This window comes from Tachysurus fulvidraco, chromosome 22 (assembly GCF_022655615.1).
Source record: "Tachysurus fulvidraco isolate hzauxx_2018 chromosome 22, HZAU_PFXX_2.0, whole genome shotgun sequence".
NCBI lineage: Eukaryota > Metazoa > Chordata > Actinopteri > Siluriformes > Bagridae > Tachysurus > Tachysurus fulvidraco.
In genome coordinates, this window is record NC_062539.1 from 806,130 (window position 1) to 824,520 (window position 18,391).

Below are 18,391 nucleotides of genomic sequence, written 5' to 3' on the forward strand. Positions count from 1 at the left end.
ACATTAGACTGAGGATTGACTGCTGAATCAGAACTTGGTGGTGTTTTTCTTCCTTACAGCTAGTACCAAGGGGCGGGGTGTACATAATTGTGCACTCAGCTATATTTATTGTTTCTATTTTTATTGCTTCTGTTTCTAGAGACGGTTGCAGAAGGAATGGTTGGCTTTGCAGAATGATCCACCTCCAGGAATGACTCTAAAAGAAAGAAGAGTTCAGAATACAACCACAGAGTAGGGGCTTGTTTCTGGTTTTATTTTACGATTTATACAGAAAGGTTTTCACTGTTATGGATGCAGTGGTTTCTTACACACAGAGCATTGATGAGTGTGTTTATTCAGTTTTGGCAGTTTCTCACTTGCATCTTGTATCCAGGTGGGTTATAGAACTGAAGGGCTCTCCTCGAACCCAGTACGAGGGCCAGAAGTTCCAGCTACTCTTTACGTTTAGCAGCCAATTCCCGTTTGAACCTCCTCAGGTGAACCTCAAAAGTGTCAGTGTGTGCTGTTTTTTATCACTTCTTCATGTGCCCTCCATCTTGACTTCTGTCCTGAATGTCATACAGGTCATGTTTACCGGCGAGAACATTCCGGCCGTTCCGTTCGTCGACAGCAACGGACACATTCGTCTGTCCAGTTTAACTGTAATGGAGTGGACTCCAGTTCTGACTGTCCGGTCCGTGTGTCTTGTCATTATCAGCATACTATGCATCTGGGGCGGGAAGGTCAGTCTCACATTGATATAAACCTAAATTGAACAGTCTAACAGCCACCACTGCTGCAGCTTGTTAGGCTCGACCGGTTTTCTACTGGTGCATATAACTAGTAGAAACTGGTCTGGTCAGGTATGGGATGAACTCGAGTCTCCAGAGTTTATAATGTGTCCTCTAGTGGTAATCTGTTTTTTATTTGACTGAAATAATACAAAAAGGTGGTTGAAATGGTGGTTATTTTTTGTTGTGATTTTGTTGTGTTTCTGATTTCTGCTCTTCGCTCTGTAGAGTCGTCCACCCGACAATTCCCCAAAGAAGAGAAAGTGGTGGTGTTGGTGGTAGCACGGTGAGTGATCTGTTCACAGCTATTTCCTTTTTGTTAATTATCCCAGCATGCTTTTGTGTATTTCTACTCTGTCTCCTTACAGATGACACGTGTTAGTAGTACGGGGACTTTTAGCAGTTATAACCAGGCTCACACACAGTACACTGGCAGTTTTCAGTCCTACAGGAATGAGTGGACCTCTTTAGAGAAACGGCGTTTTGGGACCGTTACACTTCAGCAAGCTAAAAAAACCTGATCTGACTAAAGGAATGTAAAACTCCACGTGTGCTCATTGAGAAACACGGATGATGCGTGTGCTTAGAGGGTTTATAGATGGTGGGATTAGAGCTGGATCACTTTTTACCTCTTTTCCTCTGACCCAGTGGAGCCGGTGCTGGTTCTGGGATCCGGTTAGGGATTAGTTTACCAAGCGCCGTTCATCTGCAGTGCATCATGATTACTTATTTATTCTGAACCTGCGCATTAGGATTAGCAATATGGCTTCCTTACAGTTTGTTCCTTGGACAATAATTCTGCAACTTTCTTTTAGCCGTTTGTTACAATAACAAAGCAGCAAACAGCTCGACTTCCTCACATCATCACCCACAAGCTCTCACTACTTTGGTCCTCGTGTTTAGTTGAGTGTCTCATTGTCATTCTCATTATTCACAGGTTCTGAATAAGCCTCACCACCAGGACTGGCACTGGCACCATATCAGCAGACAAGCAGTTGTTTTGTTTTTTGTTATTATTTTTTTTGTGCAATGATTAAGCCTTTGTGTAAAGGCAGTCAGTTATATAACAGAATAAAAACATTTATTTTAGATGAGTAGATAAATGTAAGACTTGCTTTTGCAAAACCATTTTTTATTAATAATAAACCTTTTTCTGTATGCACTCGACCAGCTAAGAGTTTTTGTGTCTCTGTTTTGTGTGAATTTATTTTATTTATTTACTTTATTATGACTCCGCCCCATTAGGCTCCACCTCCAGCTATTTAAAGCTGTATTTGTATCTGAAAGTTGTTGTTGTTGACCATCGAACCTGGAGCGCAGAATTGATAGTAAAACTAAACCCTGAACCACGTGAAATTTCTGGTTTGCTGAATTTGCCATTGTATGTAGCTCTGATTTCACAGAGAATCACTCTCTGTAGCAAGAGCTAACTTAAGAGACAAACCCCAGTACACCAATATTTGCACATGGCTGAAAGGCATTGTGGGTAATGTAGGGAGCTACAGGTCAAAATGGAGCTACAGGTCAAAAGAGATTTAATTTAAAAATGGATTTTCTTTAAAAGACTAAAATCAGTCAGCAAATGTGTGTCAGCATTTAACCTTTAATGTTCTCTGTGTACTGCAGAGTGAAGGCTTGCTTCAGTTCTCATGTTGTAGCAGAGGTGCGAGTCACACATGTTCAAGTCACAAGTAAGTCTCAAGTCTTAACCTTCAAGTCTCAAGCAAGTCCGAGTCATTTTTTGAGAGAGTCAAGTCAAGTCACTGCTTTATGTCAAGCAATTCAAGTCAAGTCATAGCTTGAGTCAAGCAAGTCACTGGCAAGTCATACGTACTGTATGTTTGATGATTTAAGTACAATGGTTACTTTGCAACCAAATGGCATTTTTTGAACAGGCATTCCCTTTTAATGGGACATGAACACATCCTTAAATTAGATCCTTCCTTTTTAACAACAGAATAACAACAGCAATCACATCAATCAAAAAACTTAACTATTGGGGAGAGAGAGAGAGAGAGAGAGAGAGAGAGAGAGAGAGAGAGAGAGAGAGAGAGAGAGAGAGAGAGAGAGAGATGATTGGAGTGAGTGTAAATTATTAATTAAAGGGATAGTTCACCTAAAAATGAAAATTCTGTTATCTTTTTCTCACCCTCATGATGTTACCTGTATAAATTTCTTTGTTTTGATGAACACGGAGGAAGATATTTTAAGGAATGTTTGTAAACAATGTTTGTCCCCTTCACTTCCATAGTGGGGGGAAAAAAATACTATGGAAGTGAATAGGGCTCATGAATGGTTTGGTTTAACCCATCCAAAGTGCACACACACACACACACACACCGTGAATACACAGTGGGCAGCCTTTTATGCTGTGGCGCACGGGGGAGCAGTTGGGGGGGTCGTTGCCTTGCTCGAGGGCACCTCAGTCATGGCCGGTCCAAGACTTGAACCCACAACCCTAGGGTTAGGAGTCAAACTCTCTAACCATTAATCAGTTCAAAAAGAAATTTAGGTTACCACAATGATAGAGAAAAAATGTTTGATTACTCTTTAACTAGTATACGGAAGCGTATTGCATTCACTTGAGAAAAAAAAATCTACTGTTTTTCTGAATTAACGACTTAATTATCTCAGAATTATGAGAATTTTTCATGAAAAATTTTTTTGCTCTGTTTTTCTGAATTAACGAGTTAATTATATCAAAATTATGAGAATTTTTCATGAATAAACATTTTTTGCTCTGTTTTTCTGAATTAATGAGTTAATTATCTCAGAATTATGAGGTCATTTTTCATTTAAAAAAAATTAATTGTTCTGTTTTTCTGAATTAATGAGATCCCTCAAAATCCTGCCAGGAGCTCTATTTTAGGTGGATTGCATGCAAAAAAAACATGTCCCGCCTTTCAAGTTTAATCCGGTTTTATTTTACTTTGGGTTTGAGACATTGGGAGATACTGCTGTCTTTAAGTAATTTAAATAGTTTTGTAGGGGGAAGCTCACAGTTTTTTTTTTACAGTCTGTAAAAGAGAAAAGACCTGTTAAATTAACTGCTAAGGCTTTAACTGACAAAATTGATACTTTGCAAAAGTTAAGAAAGGTTAAGTTAAACAAGGCTAAGAAATTAATAGAAACCGGTAACAGGTTATTAAGCCATGGCAAAGAATATGAACCTGAGGTTCATATATTCAAGACTTTGAAAAGATCTGTGTAGAGGCTAAAGAAGTCCATGGGTCATTATTGGTTATGTTACCTGTTGATGAAGTTGAAAAACATGAAATATGGTTTAAAGCAAAGATGATACCAAATAATGAGTTTGTTAAACGTGTCAATGAGTGGTTAATGGATGTAACACAGGGTTACACAGCATCTGGGGGAGGTGATGAAAATAATGACATTTGTCCTGGAGACAGCATTTCAAACGTTTCTCAAACGTCCTCCAAAAGCAGTAAACGTAGTTCACGTAGTGGCAGGAGCTCATCCATTTCCTCAGCATGTATACACGCAGAAGCAGAAAAGGCAGCACTTTTGGCACTCTCTGAGGTATTGAAAAGCAAGCATGCCATTGAAGCTCAGGAGGATGAACTGAGACGGAAAAAGGAACAGTTACAACTGGATGCTGGAATAGCAGCTTCAACAGCAAAGATTGCCATATTATAAGCTTCTGATAAGCCACGTACAGGTGATGGGAATTCAAGTTCAAAATCAAAGCAGAGTGATCAAAAGCGGATGCATGTAAGTCATAACCTCAATTCTGATTCTACTCGACCCAAGGGTCTCAATCCTAGTGCCAATGAATATGTGCCATTGAGATCAACATCAATGAATGTGAATACAGATGGTGTGGCTGGAGCAACTACATCACATCTCGTATCCAATCAGAATCAAGGAAGTAATGTTATTACTCTTCAGAATGATTCCTTGCAGGAACTTTTGAAAAGACAAGTCGAATTAACAACTTCTCATTCAGCAGCAAGAACATCCACATATCTTACCAAAAAGGGAGATTCCAATCTTTAATGGTGATCCATTGCAGTATATTTCATTCATTAGAGCATTTGAACATGGCATTGAGGAAAAAACCAACAAGGATAAAGATCATTTGTATTTTCTTGAGCAGTTTACTATGGGGCCACCCAAGGACTTGATCCAAAGTTGTCAGCATTTACCCCCTGACAGAGGCTATGCATTGGCCAAAGATTTATTAAAGGAACACTTTGGTAACGAATTCAAGGTATCTAATGCCTATATGGAGAAAGTGTTGAACTGGGCTGCTTTAAAGGCTGAAGATGTACAAGGATTACAGGCTTATGCTTTGTTTCTACGTACCTGTTGTAATACTATGAGTGAATTTTCCTACATGCAAGAGCTCAATATGCCTAGTAACATGAAAACTGTGGTGACAAAGTTACCTTATAAGCTCAGAGAGCAATGGAGATCCAAGGCTTGTCATGATGGAATCCAGCCAAAGCAGACCATTATGGAATCCAGCCAAAGCAGACCAAAGTTTTCACATATTGTGGAGTTTGTTGAAAAACAGGTTAAGATTGCAACTGACCCTGTGTTTGGAAACATTCAGGACAAACAAATTATAGGTAAACTTAAGGGTCAATTGCGTAGACCATTTAAAGGAACTAGTTTTGCCACTGATGTTGCTGCTTCAGTTCCAACAGGGAAAGCAAGCAACGTGCCATCACAGCAAGGATATCATTTTGTATCCAAATCAAGTATAAGTTGTCTGTTTTGTGCAAATCAACATTCATTGGAAAAGTGTTTTGCTTTGAAGAAAAAGCCTCAGCGAGACAAAATTGAATTCCTGAAGGCCAAAGGAGTTTGCTTCATATGCCTGAAGTTGGGACACTTGAGTAAGGAATGTGAGAATCGTTTGATTTGTGATGTTTGTGGAGAAACACATCCAACAATCCTTCACATATATCACAAAGAAACAACTGTGAAGGAACCAGAGGAAAAACACAAATTAGTGTCTGCTCAAACTTTGTGTCACACAGGGGCCGGGAATGAGAGAAGTGTAATGCCAATTATACCAGTTCAAGTAAAATTTACCAAAGGTAAAACCCTAATGCAAACTTATGCCTTTCTAGATCAAGGAAGTTCAGCTACCTTTTGTTCCGATCGTTTGATGCAAAGGTTGAATTTGAGTGTAAAGAAAGTCAATATTCTTCTTCGTACCATGGGCCAAGAACATTCTGTGTCCTGTAATGTTATTGATGGTCTCGAAATTGGTGGCATTAATACTAATGATTTCTTCCCTCTTCCTTCTGTATACACCCAGCAGAAGATGCCTGTTAATTCAGAAAACATAATTTCTCAAGAAGAATTGTATAAATGGCCATATTTGGATAGAGTTAAAGTACCATACATTCAAGCAGGTGTTGATTTATTGATTGGAAATAATGCCTCCAATATAATGGAACCATATGAAATAATAAACAGTCATGGTAATGGACCATTTGCTGTTAGAACCCTATTAGGATGGGTTGTTAGTGGAACCACAGGTGGTGGTCACAAGAATGAAGCTGAGCATTCTGCCGTTACGGTTAACAGAATATCTATTGTCAAACTTGAGGAGTTGCTTCAAAATCAGTTCAACCATGACTTCAGTGAAAGGGTTGTGGACAAAACTGAAATGTCAAGGGAGGATCTTCGGTTTATGGACATAATGAACAGGTCAGTTATAGTCCAAGATGGACATTACAGTCTAAAATTACCATTCAAGACTGATGACGTCATGCTACCTGACAACATTTGTGTTGCTATGCAACGAATTCGTGGCTTGAAGAGGAAATTGGAGAGAAACCAAGAGTTTCATGAGAGGTACACTCACTTTCTTACTGATGTTGTAAATAAAGGTTATGCAGAAGAGGTGCCACTTCACTGCTGATGGCAGTTTGGTATATCCCTCATCACAGGGTGTTTCATCCTAAGAAGGGATCATTGAGAGTCGTGTTCGACTGTGGAGCAACCTTTAAAGGAATCTCTCTTAATAGTCAATTGTTGCAAGGCCCTAACCTTACTAATACCTTGATAGGAGTAATAATGAGATTCAGCCAAGAACCAGTAGCCTTCATGGCTGACATTGTAGCAATGTTCCATCAAGTCAAAGTGGCTGAGGAAGATGTGGATTTCCTTCGCTTCTTATGGTGGCCTGATGGAGAAATAAGTAAAGAGCCCATTCCATTCAGAATGACAGGAGCTGTGTCATCGCCAAGCTGCGCTTGCTATGCCTTGAGACGAATAGCCAAGGACAATCAAGCAGACGTTTCAGAGGAAGTAACCGAAACCATCAACAATAACTTATATATGGATGACTGCTTGAAATGTGTGCCTTCTGCGGAAGTGGCTGTTTCTATGATTAAGGATCTTACAGCTCTCTGTCAAAAAGCAGGCTTTCATTTGACAAAATGGGTCAGCAACAGCCGTAAGGTGTTACAGTCTGTTTCTGAGGAACACAGAGCTAAGGACCTACAGCAGTTAGATTTGGATCGAGACAAGTTGCCTGTTGAAAGAGCTTTGGGTCTCCAGTGGAGTGTAGAAGCTGATACCTTTCAATTCAAGATTTCTGTAAAAAATCAACCATGTACAAGAAGAGGTATTTTGTCTGTGGTAAGCTCTATCTATGATCCTTTGGGATTTTTATGACCACTTATTCTGCCAGCTAAGATGCTTTTACAGGAGTTGTGCAGACAGAACTTGGGCTGGGACAGTGTCATACCATCAGTCTTGCTGAGTCAATGGAAGCAATGGATTCATGAATTAAACAAAGTTGCAGAGTTCCAGGTGAACAGATGTTTTAAAACCCATGAATTTTGGACAGCCCACTCATGCTTGTTTGCATCAATTTACTGATGCTTGTCAAACTGGTTATGGCACAGTTACCTATCTTAAGATGCAGAACCGCGGAAACATGGTACATGTGGCCTTTATTCTGGGTAAGGCCAGAGTAACACCATTGAAGCCAATAACCATTCCTCGCTTGGAACTTTCAGCAGCTGTCTTAGCTGTTAAAGTAGACATTATGCTAAAGAAGGAACTGCAACTGCCATTGGAAGATTCAATTTTCTGGACTGACAGTACGACTGTCCTCAATTATATCAAGAATGAAGACAAAAAGGTTTCATACCTTTGTTGCTAATAGAGTATCTTTTATCAGAGATGCTACACAACCTCAGCAGTGGAGATATGTTCCCTCCAAAGAAAATCCAGCCGATGATGCATCTCGTGGATTGAAGGTGGAACATTTTCTAGTAAATCAGAGATGGATTGAAGGTCCAAGATTTCTTAGTATGTCAAGTGACACATTGTTTCCCATAAGTAAACTGGTTTCAAGTGCTGATGACCCTGAGGTTAAGAAGGAGTTGAAGGTAAACGCTGTGACATTGCAAAATGAACAGAACGCCACCAGTCGACTTATTCATTACTTTTCAGAGTGGAAATGTCTTAGGGTGGCAGCTGCTTGGTATTTAAAGCTGAAGAAATTTCTCATGCAATTGAGTCATAAGAGAAAGGAAATTTTGACTTTGGAACAGAATAACAATGCTGCTGTAAATGCCAAGTTACAGGAATTTAAAGCATCTCTGGGCAGACAAAGTTTACCTGTAAAAGACCAGTCTGAAGCTGAGATTAGCATCATTCAGTTCAGTCAACAGGAAAGATTTCAAGAAGAAATTGTGGAGCTCAAGAATGGAAGTGTGGGTGTCAAAGGGAATAGCACTGTCTAGCGTCTGGATCCTGTATTGAAGGATGGACTGTTGCTAGTTGGAGGAAGGCTCAGTAAGTCAGCCATGCCCGTTGAATTGAAGCATCCCTTCCTGTTATCTAAAGACCAACATGTGTTTCATCTCATACTACGAGACATTCATGAACAGGTGGGTCATGGAGGTATAAACCAGATGCTTTCCAAGCTTCTTCGCAAATACTGGATAACCAATGCCAACTCTGTTGCAAGAAAGATCACTTCAAAGTGTGTTATTTGTCGACGCTATAAAGGAAAGTTGAGTGAACAAAAGATGGCAGACCTGCCTTTGGAAAGGATTAACCCTGACCTACCACCTTTTACCAATGTAGGAGTGGACTTTTTTGGCCCCATTGAAGTAAAAAGAGGACGGAGTAAATTGAAGTGCTATGGGGTAATTTTCACTTGTATGGCAAGTAGAGCAGTCCATTTGGAAATGGCATACTCTCTAGATACTGACTCATGCATTAATGCTATACGCAGATTTGTTTGTCGTCATGGACAGGTTTCCCACATGCGATCTGATAATGGGACCAATTTCATTGGTGCGGAACGAGAGTTAAAGGAGGCTCTTATTGCATTAAACAATGAAAAGATTCAAAAGGCTTTATTGCAGAAGGGAATTCAATGGAGCTTTAATCCTCCTACAGGTTCTCATTATGGAGGAGTATGGGAGCACTTAATTCGAATGGTCAGACAAATTCTTTGCACTGTCCTTCGACAACAAACATTGGATGATGAATCATTGCAAACTGTTTTGTGTGAAGCAGAAGCAATTTTGAATGACCGACCGATCTCTAAATTATCCAGTGACCCCAGTGATCTGGAAGCCCTCACACCAAATGACATCCTGCTTTTAAGAGGAAACCCTGTTCTGCCACCTGGATTATTTGAAAAGACTGATCTGTATTCCAAAAGAAGATGGAGACAGGTGCAGTATATTGCTGATTTATTCTGGAAAAGATGGGTACAAGAATATTTACCCTTGCTACAGAAGTGCCAGAAATGGAACAAAGAGCAAAGAAGCTTTGCTTTGGGAGACATTGTTATCATTGCTGACAATACTGCACCACGTGGCTCCTGGCTACTTGGAAAAATTATAGATACCTATCCAGATAAAAAGGGTTTGGTATGTTCAGTAAAAGTTCAGATCAAAAGTAGTATTCTAGAACATCCAATTTCTAAGCTTTGCCTCCTTGTAGCAGCAGACTGAAGGGATTATGCAGTGTTCATATGGTGTTTAATTTTGTTGTCTCCTGTATATTTGTACACACTTCAAATTACTGTATTCTATATGAGTTGTGTAATTGCCATAAGCAATTAAGGGGCCGGTGTGTAGGAGCCGTATAGGAACATACCATGTTAAACCAGTAGGGGGCAATCTCTCTTAATGAATATATTGAGTGCACCTGGGATAGAGGTAGTGTTTTTGTGTGTACGGGGGAAGCTCAGTTTTTTGGACCGTGAAATATGAGTGCGAATTGGATCTTTACCACGAGTATGTGAGATGTATTGTGTTCGAGAATATACTTTCATCGTTTTGGAAATTTGTTAGTTGTTTAGCTACACATGTGATATGTTCAGGATTGGCGTATACTATGAAATGTGTTGAATGAACAATGGAACTATAGTGAGTGTATGATATGCTTTTTCCAATAAAAGACACGTAACAGCATATAAAGAACATTTGCCTTAATTGACACGCGTCAATTAATAGCTCACTCCCCACACACACGATTCACCTCTGACTTTAGTGGAAAGTCAGCCACAGGTTTTGTTATTAGTGCAACAACTTTGCGCAGACACCTCAAGACTTTGCGCCTGTTCAGACGAAAAGAACATTCTGATCTGCTTGACGTTGCTGTGACTTGACTTGACTTGACTTCTCCAGGATCAGTTGAACCGATATGGTATGCTTCACGGATATAAGATGATGCATCTGAAATGCATTCAGGCTGGCTATGTGGTGACACAAGAGACAATCAGGCAATTGTTGAAAATACTGGATCCCCATGGAGTGCAACTGAGGCGCCGGAATCGTCTTCGGCGACGTTTGTATCATAATCCAGGCCCGAACTTTTTATGGCATGTTGATTCATATGATAAACTCAAACCATATGGGATCTGCAAGAATGGTGCAATCGACGGGTTTTCACGAATGGTAGCCAACTGAGCTCCATATCATCTCTTTTTATTCATCATTATGTAAAAAGTACATCTCATCCACAGAACTGGGAACAATCCTGTACTTGCAAATGAAAGGTATCACATGTTGCCATTGTCAAAAATGGCACATTTGTCCTTATGGTGGAACTATTTCGCATCACCAGACTTTTTTACACAATTATTTGTCATCATATAAGCACATGCTAAACCAGTAAAACATTTTTTCTCCCCAGTGTGATTTACTGTGTATGTAAGAAATAAGCCTATTTGGTAAATTTGGTAATGTAGAGATGACTGTTTAAATATGTTGTCTAAAGAGTACTGGTGAATGCAGGAACTGCAGTGCAGTTGTCAAAACTCAGTAATTCTATTGTGTGAGACAAAATTCGTGTGTGTTATCTGCAGGAAAGAGCCGATTTGTTTGAAAACATCTGTACAAAACAAGAGAGAAACTTGTGCTTTTTATTTGTAAAAAGCAGAACACCTTCTAATGTACAGTGCTGTATGTTAGAACAGATTTCCAAACACTGTCAAAATTTAGAATTAACATGAGCTGACATTACCCCAGGGTCCAAGTTAATTATAATTTTTCAATGAAAATGCAACTTTACAAGAAAATTTCTTTTAAATTGTCCCAAAAAGTATGCTCCTAAACTGCTAACAGAAATGATGGCTTATATAAAAGTTTTAAAACATTTAAAATATTGGTACATGTATCTAAATAAAAATTAAAATGTATCCACATGCATTTCTAACATACATTGTGTAAAAGGCTTATAATTGTTTTTTGGTTAAATGGACCTTAAAGTATACTAACAAAATGTTCAGCCACTCAATATGTTTCTACAGACAGTTTAAGTCTGGAAATAACAGCAACTGCATATGAAACGTTGCAAAACATGTTGCCATTGTCAAAATGGCAAAATTTGTCCTCATGGTGGAACTATTCAGCATGACCAAATGTGATTTGACACACTTTGGGTCCACTGCAAACAGGGCAACATAAATGGTTTTAATTGGTCCTGTATCATTATCAATAAATCCAACTGATTATTGAATCTTGTTATCATGTGTAAATGTTTCTATGGGCTGGATATATTCGGAGTCCATCAACAAAATGCTCATTAGCCAGTAAACATGTTTCCATAGTAAGTTTGGTAATGACATTTTGGATAAAACTGAAACTGAAAAACAAAATAAAAAATAAATCACCCTGCATTAATAATGCACCACCTGAGTCAATTACTTCCCCTATGTGCTCTGTCTTACATTCACACACTATCTAAAGGTAAACAGATGGCACTGATAAGGCTACTGTATACCTGGGCAAAAGGGAAGTGTGTGTACATGTGAGTGAGTGAGACACTTCTATGCAATGTCCATTGCATAGAAGTTGCTAGACAGTATAGCCTCCATTTCAGCTCGGAGGTCAGGATAGCTGTTGTAAGTTGATGGCAGCTCTAAAGTTGGGCCACAAGTATGTGCAATAGGCCGCCTTGATAACCCTTCCAAAGGGGTGAATAATGACTTGAATGTCTTTAACGCAGATAACATCAGACCCTGTCATGAATCTCAACATCTTCCGGAGGGCTATCTCATCCAATCCCCTGATGTACTGATGTAAAAATTGCAAACTTTGGTTCTCTGCTGGAGTAGCTGGAGAGGCCGTGATCAACTTTAAAACCTTCCGGGTTGATGGTTTAAGATTCTCATACATCTTCTGCATATCCAGCACACTGGGGAAGAACTCCCTGAGAGTTGGTCCTGCGACTGCTGCAATGTTATCCAGTGCATATTTTGGTTGCTGGATTATTTGCTTGTGGGCCACTTGGAGAAGCACAGCTTTCAAGTTCTCTTGTGTTGGTACTGTTCTTACTCCCATGCGATCCATAAGATCAAGAAGCTCATCTTTATCATCACCATCAAGGTCATCTTGCAAAGCAGTGGACAAGAGATCGCGCTCAGACTGACTAAGATACAACATTAGTGAGTCAAACAATAAATCAGGTGAAACAGTGTGTTCACCAAATGTGATTGCTGCTGTAAAGGCTTGAGCCAGCCGAGAAGGAAAATATCCATGTTCCTTTAATCCCTTGACCATTATCCTACCAACAGATTTCCATTCTTCCTCTTGCCATTTTGGGGATAGTGATGGTACTCTCACATCTGCACCCTCTGCTGCACAGTCTAAAAACTCTGTCCAGAAGGCAGCATATACATCCCTGGACACACCATCAGCATCTGCCCCCATTTCATAAATGAAGCTGTATTTCACAGAGTAGGACATAATCACTTCATCCTTGAATTGGGTAATCAGTTCCTCCAAAAGATTGACTCTGTGGAGTTTCACTGTCACATGCAAAGGTTCATAAGTAGGACTTAAGGGGCCAGCAGGCACTGTGTCAGAATGGACAAGAGTTGAGCTGTAGGCGTTGATGTTTATCTGTGCCTCTTCTATAGGCTCATGTAAGATTGTGTCATCAAGATCTTCTAAAAATGGTCCACCTTGCAAAGGGCCAAAAATGACCTCTGATGTATCACACAAAGATGTAAGATCAACAATCTCTACAGCAGTAGAGACATCTTCTACAGTATGTGTCTGCTGTTCACTGTCATATTGATTCCATACTTCAGCTCCCAACCAAGGCCTGTGCTGGCATCTAAACATTACTTCATCCTTTTAAAACAATATCAAATCACAACAAAATGGAAAGCAGTAATTGTAAGGGCACAATATTTATTTTGTGTATTTATTTATAATTTCAAACATACAAGTCAGCACTTTGCCTGAATGTATAATGGTGATGCTACTGCACAACTACTGTTACTTGTTTATGTAGGGTAGAGACCAAAATATAGTGTGAATTGACTCCTAAAGATACCTATAAACCTTATTTTACAGGACTAGAATAGGGAAGACATGAATGCATTGTTGGGAGAGACAGGTGTGCTTGGCATAAAAAGAAATCAGAAGCACTGGCACTCAATGTGATAGGGTTACAATTTATGATGATTACTTGTATAATCTGCAGAGATTAAGTAAAATGTAAAACAACTAAAATTAATATATTGCATGAATGAAAGTGCGGTCACCTACATGATCTTGCTGCATTTTCTGAATATTTTTCTCAGGAATCCCTCGGCTCTGAAGAAACATCCACAGACCATCATCTTATGGGAGGGGGGTATTTGAAGACGTAGCCATAGCTGGCCCTGAACAAATGAAAAAGGCATTTATGTAAATATGTGTTGCACCATAAATATAAACAGATTTAGGACTGTACCCTCAAAAGTGTAATTGCTTTAGATATCTCAAAAATGTATTTTGGCCAAGAGTGTGATAACCTTGCTAAAAATTGATGTTTCATGTATCAACTGTATAGTTAGGCAACTACAGGCCTTTCTTATCACTTGGAAGTCAAACTGTCTTAAGCATTTGAATGTGCTCACCTTAAACAGTAACATTACTCAAATCGTAGATAAGGCTAGACTCAAGAAGGTCAATAGTGTTGAGAAACAGGCTATATGTACTCATTTATCTGTGATCACTGCACAATCTAGTTTCTGAAAAATATATAACTTGCTTTGGAAAGCTTCAAAAAGCTAGCTTTGTTACTAAATTATTAAATGCATCAAGTACACAGTTAAGAAAAATATCAACAAATAAAACAATTAAAGGACACATATGCATAGTGACAAATCAAAAGAGAGGGAACAACTAAAGAAACCGAAGCAATTGTCAGAATATATTCAACATTATTATTGGAAATCCTCAGACCAAAGTGGCCGAACAGAGCTAAGGTGAAAGAGAATGACAAAACAGCAAAAGAAAATCAAGCATACTATTTTAACAGGCGACACGTGTGAAAGACTTACCTGTTCTGAAACCTGGGGATTCCGTGATGTTAAAATTGGATGAGGAATCTAAATGGAAGGGACCAGCAACAGTGTTGGCAGAGAGCACCACTCCGAGATCTTACGTGGTCCTTCATGAGAAGGAGGGGGAGAAGAGGAGAAACCGCAGGCATATTCAGTTATTGCCTGAAGGAGTTCCAGAAAAGATTGAAACAATGACAAGTTCAGAACAGTACACACAGAAAGTGCCTTATCATATAGACTCAGAATTACCTGCTGAAAATGTGAAAACAAATACTTTTGTCACAAGGCCAGGCAGAGTAAGCAAACCTGCTGTTCGTCTTGACTTGTAAGAAAGTCAAGGGGTTAATAAACATTCTCACGGACAATGTTTATGTCATAACGCGGGGCAGGAAGCGGACCCAGATAGGATAGCAAAATAAAACAGGGTTTAATAACAGAGGAAACACTAAACACGACACGGACTAGAAACAGGACAAAGACAACAGTAGATTCTGCGCTGCACAAGGCAACGCGGCACAGTTAAATACACAAGACAATCATGACACAATGAGGAGCAGGTGTGGTGACAGGAAGGAGCAGACGAAGGCGGGGTAGACACGTGACGAGAAACGTAAACAAAACTGCACATGGCCAAAGTCCGAGCTGAATCATGACAGTTTAACAATGTGTTGAATGTTTAGTATTGCTAAGTGAGTTAAAATATAAATATGGTAAGACATATCCGAGCTTTGATGTGTAGCCATAGTATCAGGTACTGTTATGGTAATGTTATTTATTGTTTAAAAGAAACAAGTATGAGTTATCAACAGTACAAATATTGTGTTGTAAAGTTATTGAAAACAAAAGAGAAAAGAATGTGAATGATGTTAATTTCATATTGTTAGCAGACATGTCCCTGAAGTATTTGACTAAAAGGGGGAGGTGTCAGGGTATTACATATTATTGTGTGTGTTACAACATCCAACCATTAGGGGGCCTCAGAGAGCGACAGAACCGAGAGTCGAGAGAGACATGGAAGAACAGTTCGCTAGATGAAGCACATGTTCAGTGTCGTGTTATAATTATACTTGTATATATGTTCACAAGTAGTGTTGCCAGACAATCCCCGGACACGGAATCTGGCTCTAGGGACATGGAATGTCACCTCGCTGGGGGGAAGGAGCCTGAGCTGGTGCGGGAGGTTGAGAGATACCGACTAGAGTTAGTTGGGCTCGCCTTCACGCACAGCTTGGGCTCTGGAACCCAACTCCTCGAGAGCTCTCTACTACTCTGGAGTTGCTCACGGTGAGAGGCGGCTCATAGCCCCCCAGCTCAGCAGCCATGTGTTCGAGTTTACCCTGTGAACGAGAGGGTCATTTCCCTGCGCCTACAGGTCGGGGAGAGGTCTCTCACTGTTATTTGTGCTTATAGGCCAAATGGCAGTGTAGAGTACCCGACCTTCTTGGCGTCTCTGGGAGGGGTGCTAGAAAGTGCTCCGACCATGGACTCCGTCGTTCTACTGGGGGACTTCAAAGCTCACGTGTGCAGTGACAGTGACACCTGGAGGGGCGTGATTGGGAGGAACGCCACCCCCCCCCCCCCCCGACCTGAACCCGAGTGGTGTTCTGTTATTGGACTTCTGTGCTAGTCACAGTGTCCATCAGTACACATGGCACCAGGACACCCTAGGTCGGAAGTTGATGATCGACTTTGTGGTTGTTTCATCTGACCTCTGGCCATATGTCTTGGACACTCGGGTAAAGAGAGGGGCGGAGCTGTCAACTGATCACCACCTGGTGGTGAGTTGGATCCGATGGCAGGGAAGGAAGTTGGACAGACTTGGCAGACCCAAACGTACTGTGAGGGTCCGCTGGGAACGTTTGGCAGTCTTTGGTCAGAGATCTTCATCTCCCACCTCCGGCAGAGCTTCAACCAGATCCCGAGGGAGGTTGGAGACATTGAGTCCGAGTGGACCATGTTCTCCACCTCCATTGTCGATGCAGCTGCACGGAGCTGTGGCCGTAAGGTATGTCATGGCCGCAATCCCTGAAACCGGTGGTGGAACCCGGAAGTAAGGGATGCCGTCAAGATGAAGAAGGAGTCCTATCGAGCCTGGACTCCGGAGGCTGCTGATAGGTACCGGAGGGCCAAGCGAGCTTCAGCCCAGGTGGTTGCAGAGGCAAAAACTCGGGTCTGGGAGGAGTTCGGTGAGGCCATGGAGAAGTACTAACGGTTGGCCTCGAAGAAATTCTGACAAACCGTCCGGCGCCTCAGGATGGGGAAGCAGTGCCCTGCGCACACTGTTTACAGTGGGAGTGGGAATCTGCTGACTTCAACTGGTGATATCCTCAGACAGTGGAAGGAGTACTTCGAGGATCTCCTCAACCCCACCGACATGTCTTCCACTGAGGAAGCAGAGGCAGAGGGCTCAGTTGTGGACTCATCGATCCCCCAAGCTGAGGTCACTGAGGTAGTTGAGAAGCTCCTCAGTGGCAAGGCACCGGGGTTGACGATATAAAGAATTGGCCTACAACAACCCGCCAATCAAGCTTGAAGTCTGATTGGACAGGATTCTCCTGAACCTTATTGGCTAACCTGAACCATACCTAATTTAAACATCATCCTACATTATATAATTTATTTTATAGTTAGTTTTCATTAAATAATAATAAAGAACACTGTTTATAGTCAAAAATACAAACCCATCCGTTGCATAAAAAATCAGCCCAAATTTTAAAGAACCGCCCAATGCATTTTTTTCCGGAAGGACGTGACAAAAAGGAGACCATTGGGCGGAAACCCGCCCAATCTGGCAACACTGTTCACTAGTAATGAAAGAACCAAACTGGTTAATGTCTCCGAGTGGATATATACACATGACAGCACCAATAAAAAACAGTGTTTAATTAAACTACTAGATTGCCAGTTATATATTATTTCTACAGATAAGTTTCCTAGCACTGGGTTGTTGTTGTTTTTTAGCAATTTCTACATTTTTTAATCAATTTCCCAAATGGAGAATAATAAACCTAGATCACTTCATTACTTAGAGTTTTAATTCTGTCTGTTGAATAATAAAAAGTGTGTATATGTGATGATATTTTAAACAAATGTGCAGTGAGACATACAGAGTTATTGATGTATACACCTATCATGCTAACGTTAGCCACTTAGCTAGCGTTAGCTACATTAGCTAACCTTAGCCATTTAGCTAGTGTTAGCTACATTAGCTAACCTTAGCCACTTAGCTAGTGTTACCCATCCATCCATCCATCCACTTTCTACCGCTTATCCGGGGCCGGGTCACGGGGGCAGCAGTCTAAGCAGGGACACCCAGACTTCCCTCTCCCCAGACACTTCCTCCAGCTCTTCCAGGGGAATACCAAGGCGTTCCTAGGCCAGCTGAGAGACATAGTCCCTCCAGCGTGTCCTAGGTCTTCCCCGGGGCCTCCTCCTGGTTGGACATGCCCAGAACACCTCCCCAGGGAGGCGTCCAGGAGGCATCCGAAACAGATGCCCGAGCCACCTCAGCTGACCCCACTCAATGTGGAGGAGCAGCGGCTCTACTCTGAGCTCCTCCTGAGTGACTGAGCTCCTCACCCTATCTCCCCCAGCCACCCTGCGGAGGAAACTCATTTAGGCCGCCTGTATCCAGGATCTTGTCCTTTCGGTCATGACCCAAAGCTCATGACCATAGGTGAGGGTAGGAACGTAGATCGACTGGTAAATAGAGAGCTTCGCCTTACAGCTCAGCTCTTTCTGCACAACAGATCGGTATATCGACCGCATCACTGCTGAAGATACACCGATCCGCCGGTCGATCTCCCGCTCCATCCTTCCCTCACTC

At 41.0% G+C, this 18,391-nt stretch overlaps 2 protein-coding genes across 6 annotated transcripts in view; one reads left to right on the forward strand and one right to left on the reverse strand.

Moving 5' to 3' along the window:
- The window catches only part of LOC113636899 (ubiquitin-conjugating enzyme E2 W-like), a 50,191-nt gene extending 36,297 nt beyond the window's left edge, over positions 1-13,894 (forward strand). For 2 of the 5 annotated variants that reach the window (XM_047806621.1, XM_047806623.1), the window contains 5 exons: positions 140-231; positions 374-476; positions 564-673; positions 999-1,056; positions 1,139-1,701. In XM_047806621.1, the coding sequence (XP_047662577.1) occupies positions 140-231; positions 374-476; positions 564-673; positions 999-1,056; positions 1,139-1,291 (516 nt within the window). In that variant the 3' untranslated portion in view covers positions 1,292-1,701. The other 3 variants (XM_047806622.1, XM_047806624.1, XM_027137258.2) reach the window with 3 other exon arrangements.
- Positions 11,135-15,792, reverse strand: LOC113636894. The gene is made up of 3 exons (XM_047806620.1): positions 14,563-15,792; positions 13,784-13,899; positions 11,135-13,363 (listed from the first exon to the last, which is right to left on the reverse strand). Exons 2-3 carry the CDS (start codon positions 13,841-13,843, stop codon positions 12,116-12,118), a joined length of 1,308 nt encoding a protein of 435 aa, XP_047662576.1. The 5' UTR covers positions 13,844-13,899; positions 14,563-15,792; the 3' UTR covers positions 11,135-12,115.
- Positions 15,793-18,391: the final 2,599 nt, after the last annotated feature.

Excerpts from the sequence above, each read along its gene's own strand:
- LOC113636894 (XM_047806620.1), bottom strand. The coding sequence starts at position 13,843 with ATGTTTCTTCAGAGCCGAGGGATTCCTGAGAAAAATATTCAGAAAATG. Across the intron at positions 13,364-13,783 it reads AGAAAATGCAGCAAGATCAT|GATGAAGTAATGTTTAGATG; the intron begins GTAGGTGACCGC and ends TTGTTTTAAAAG.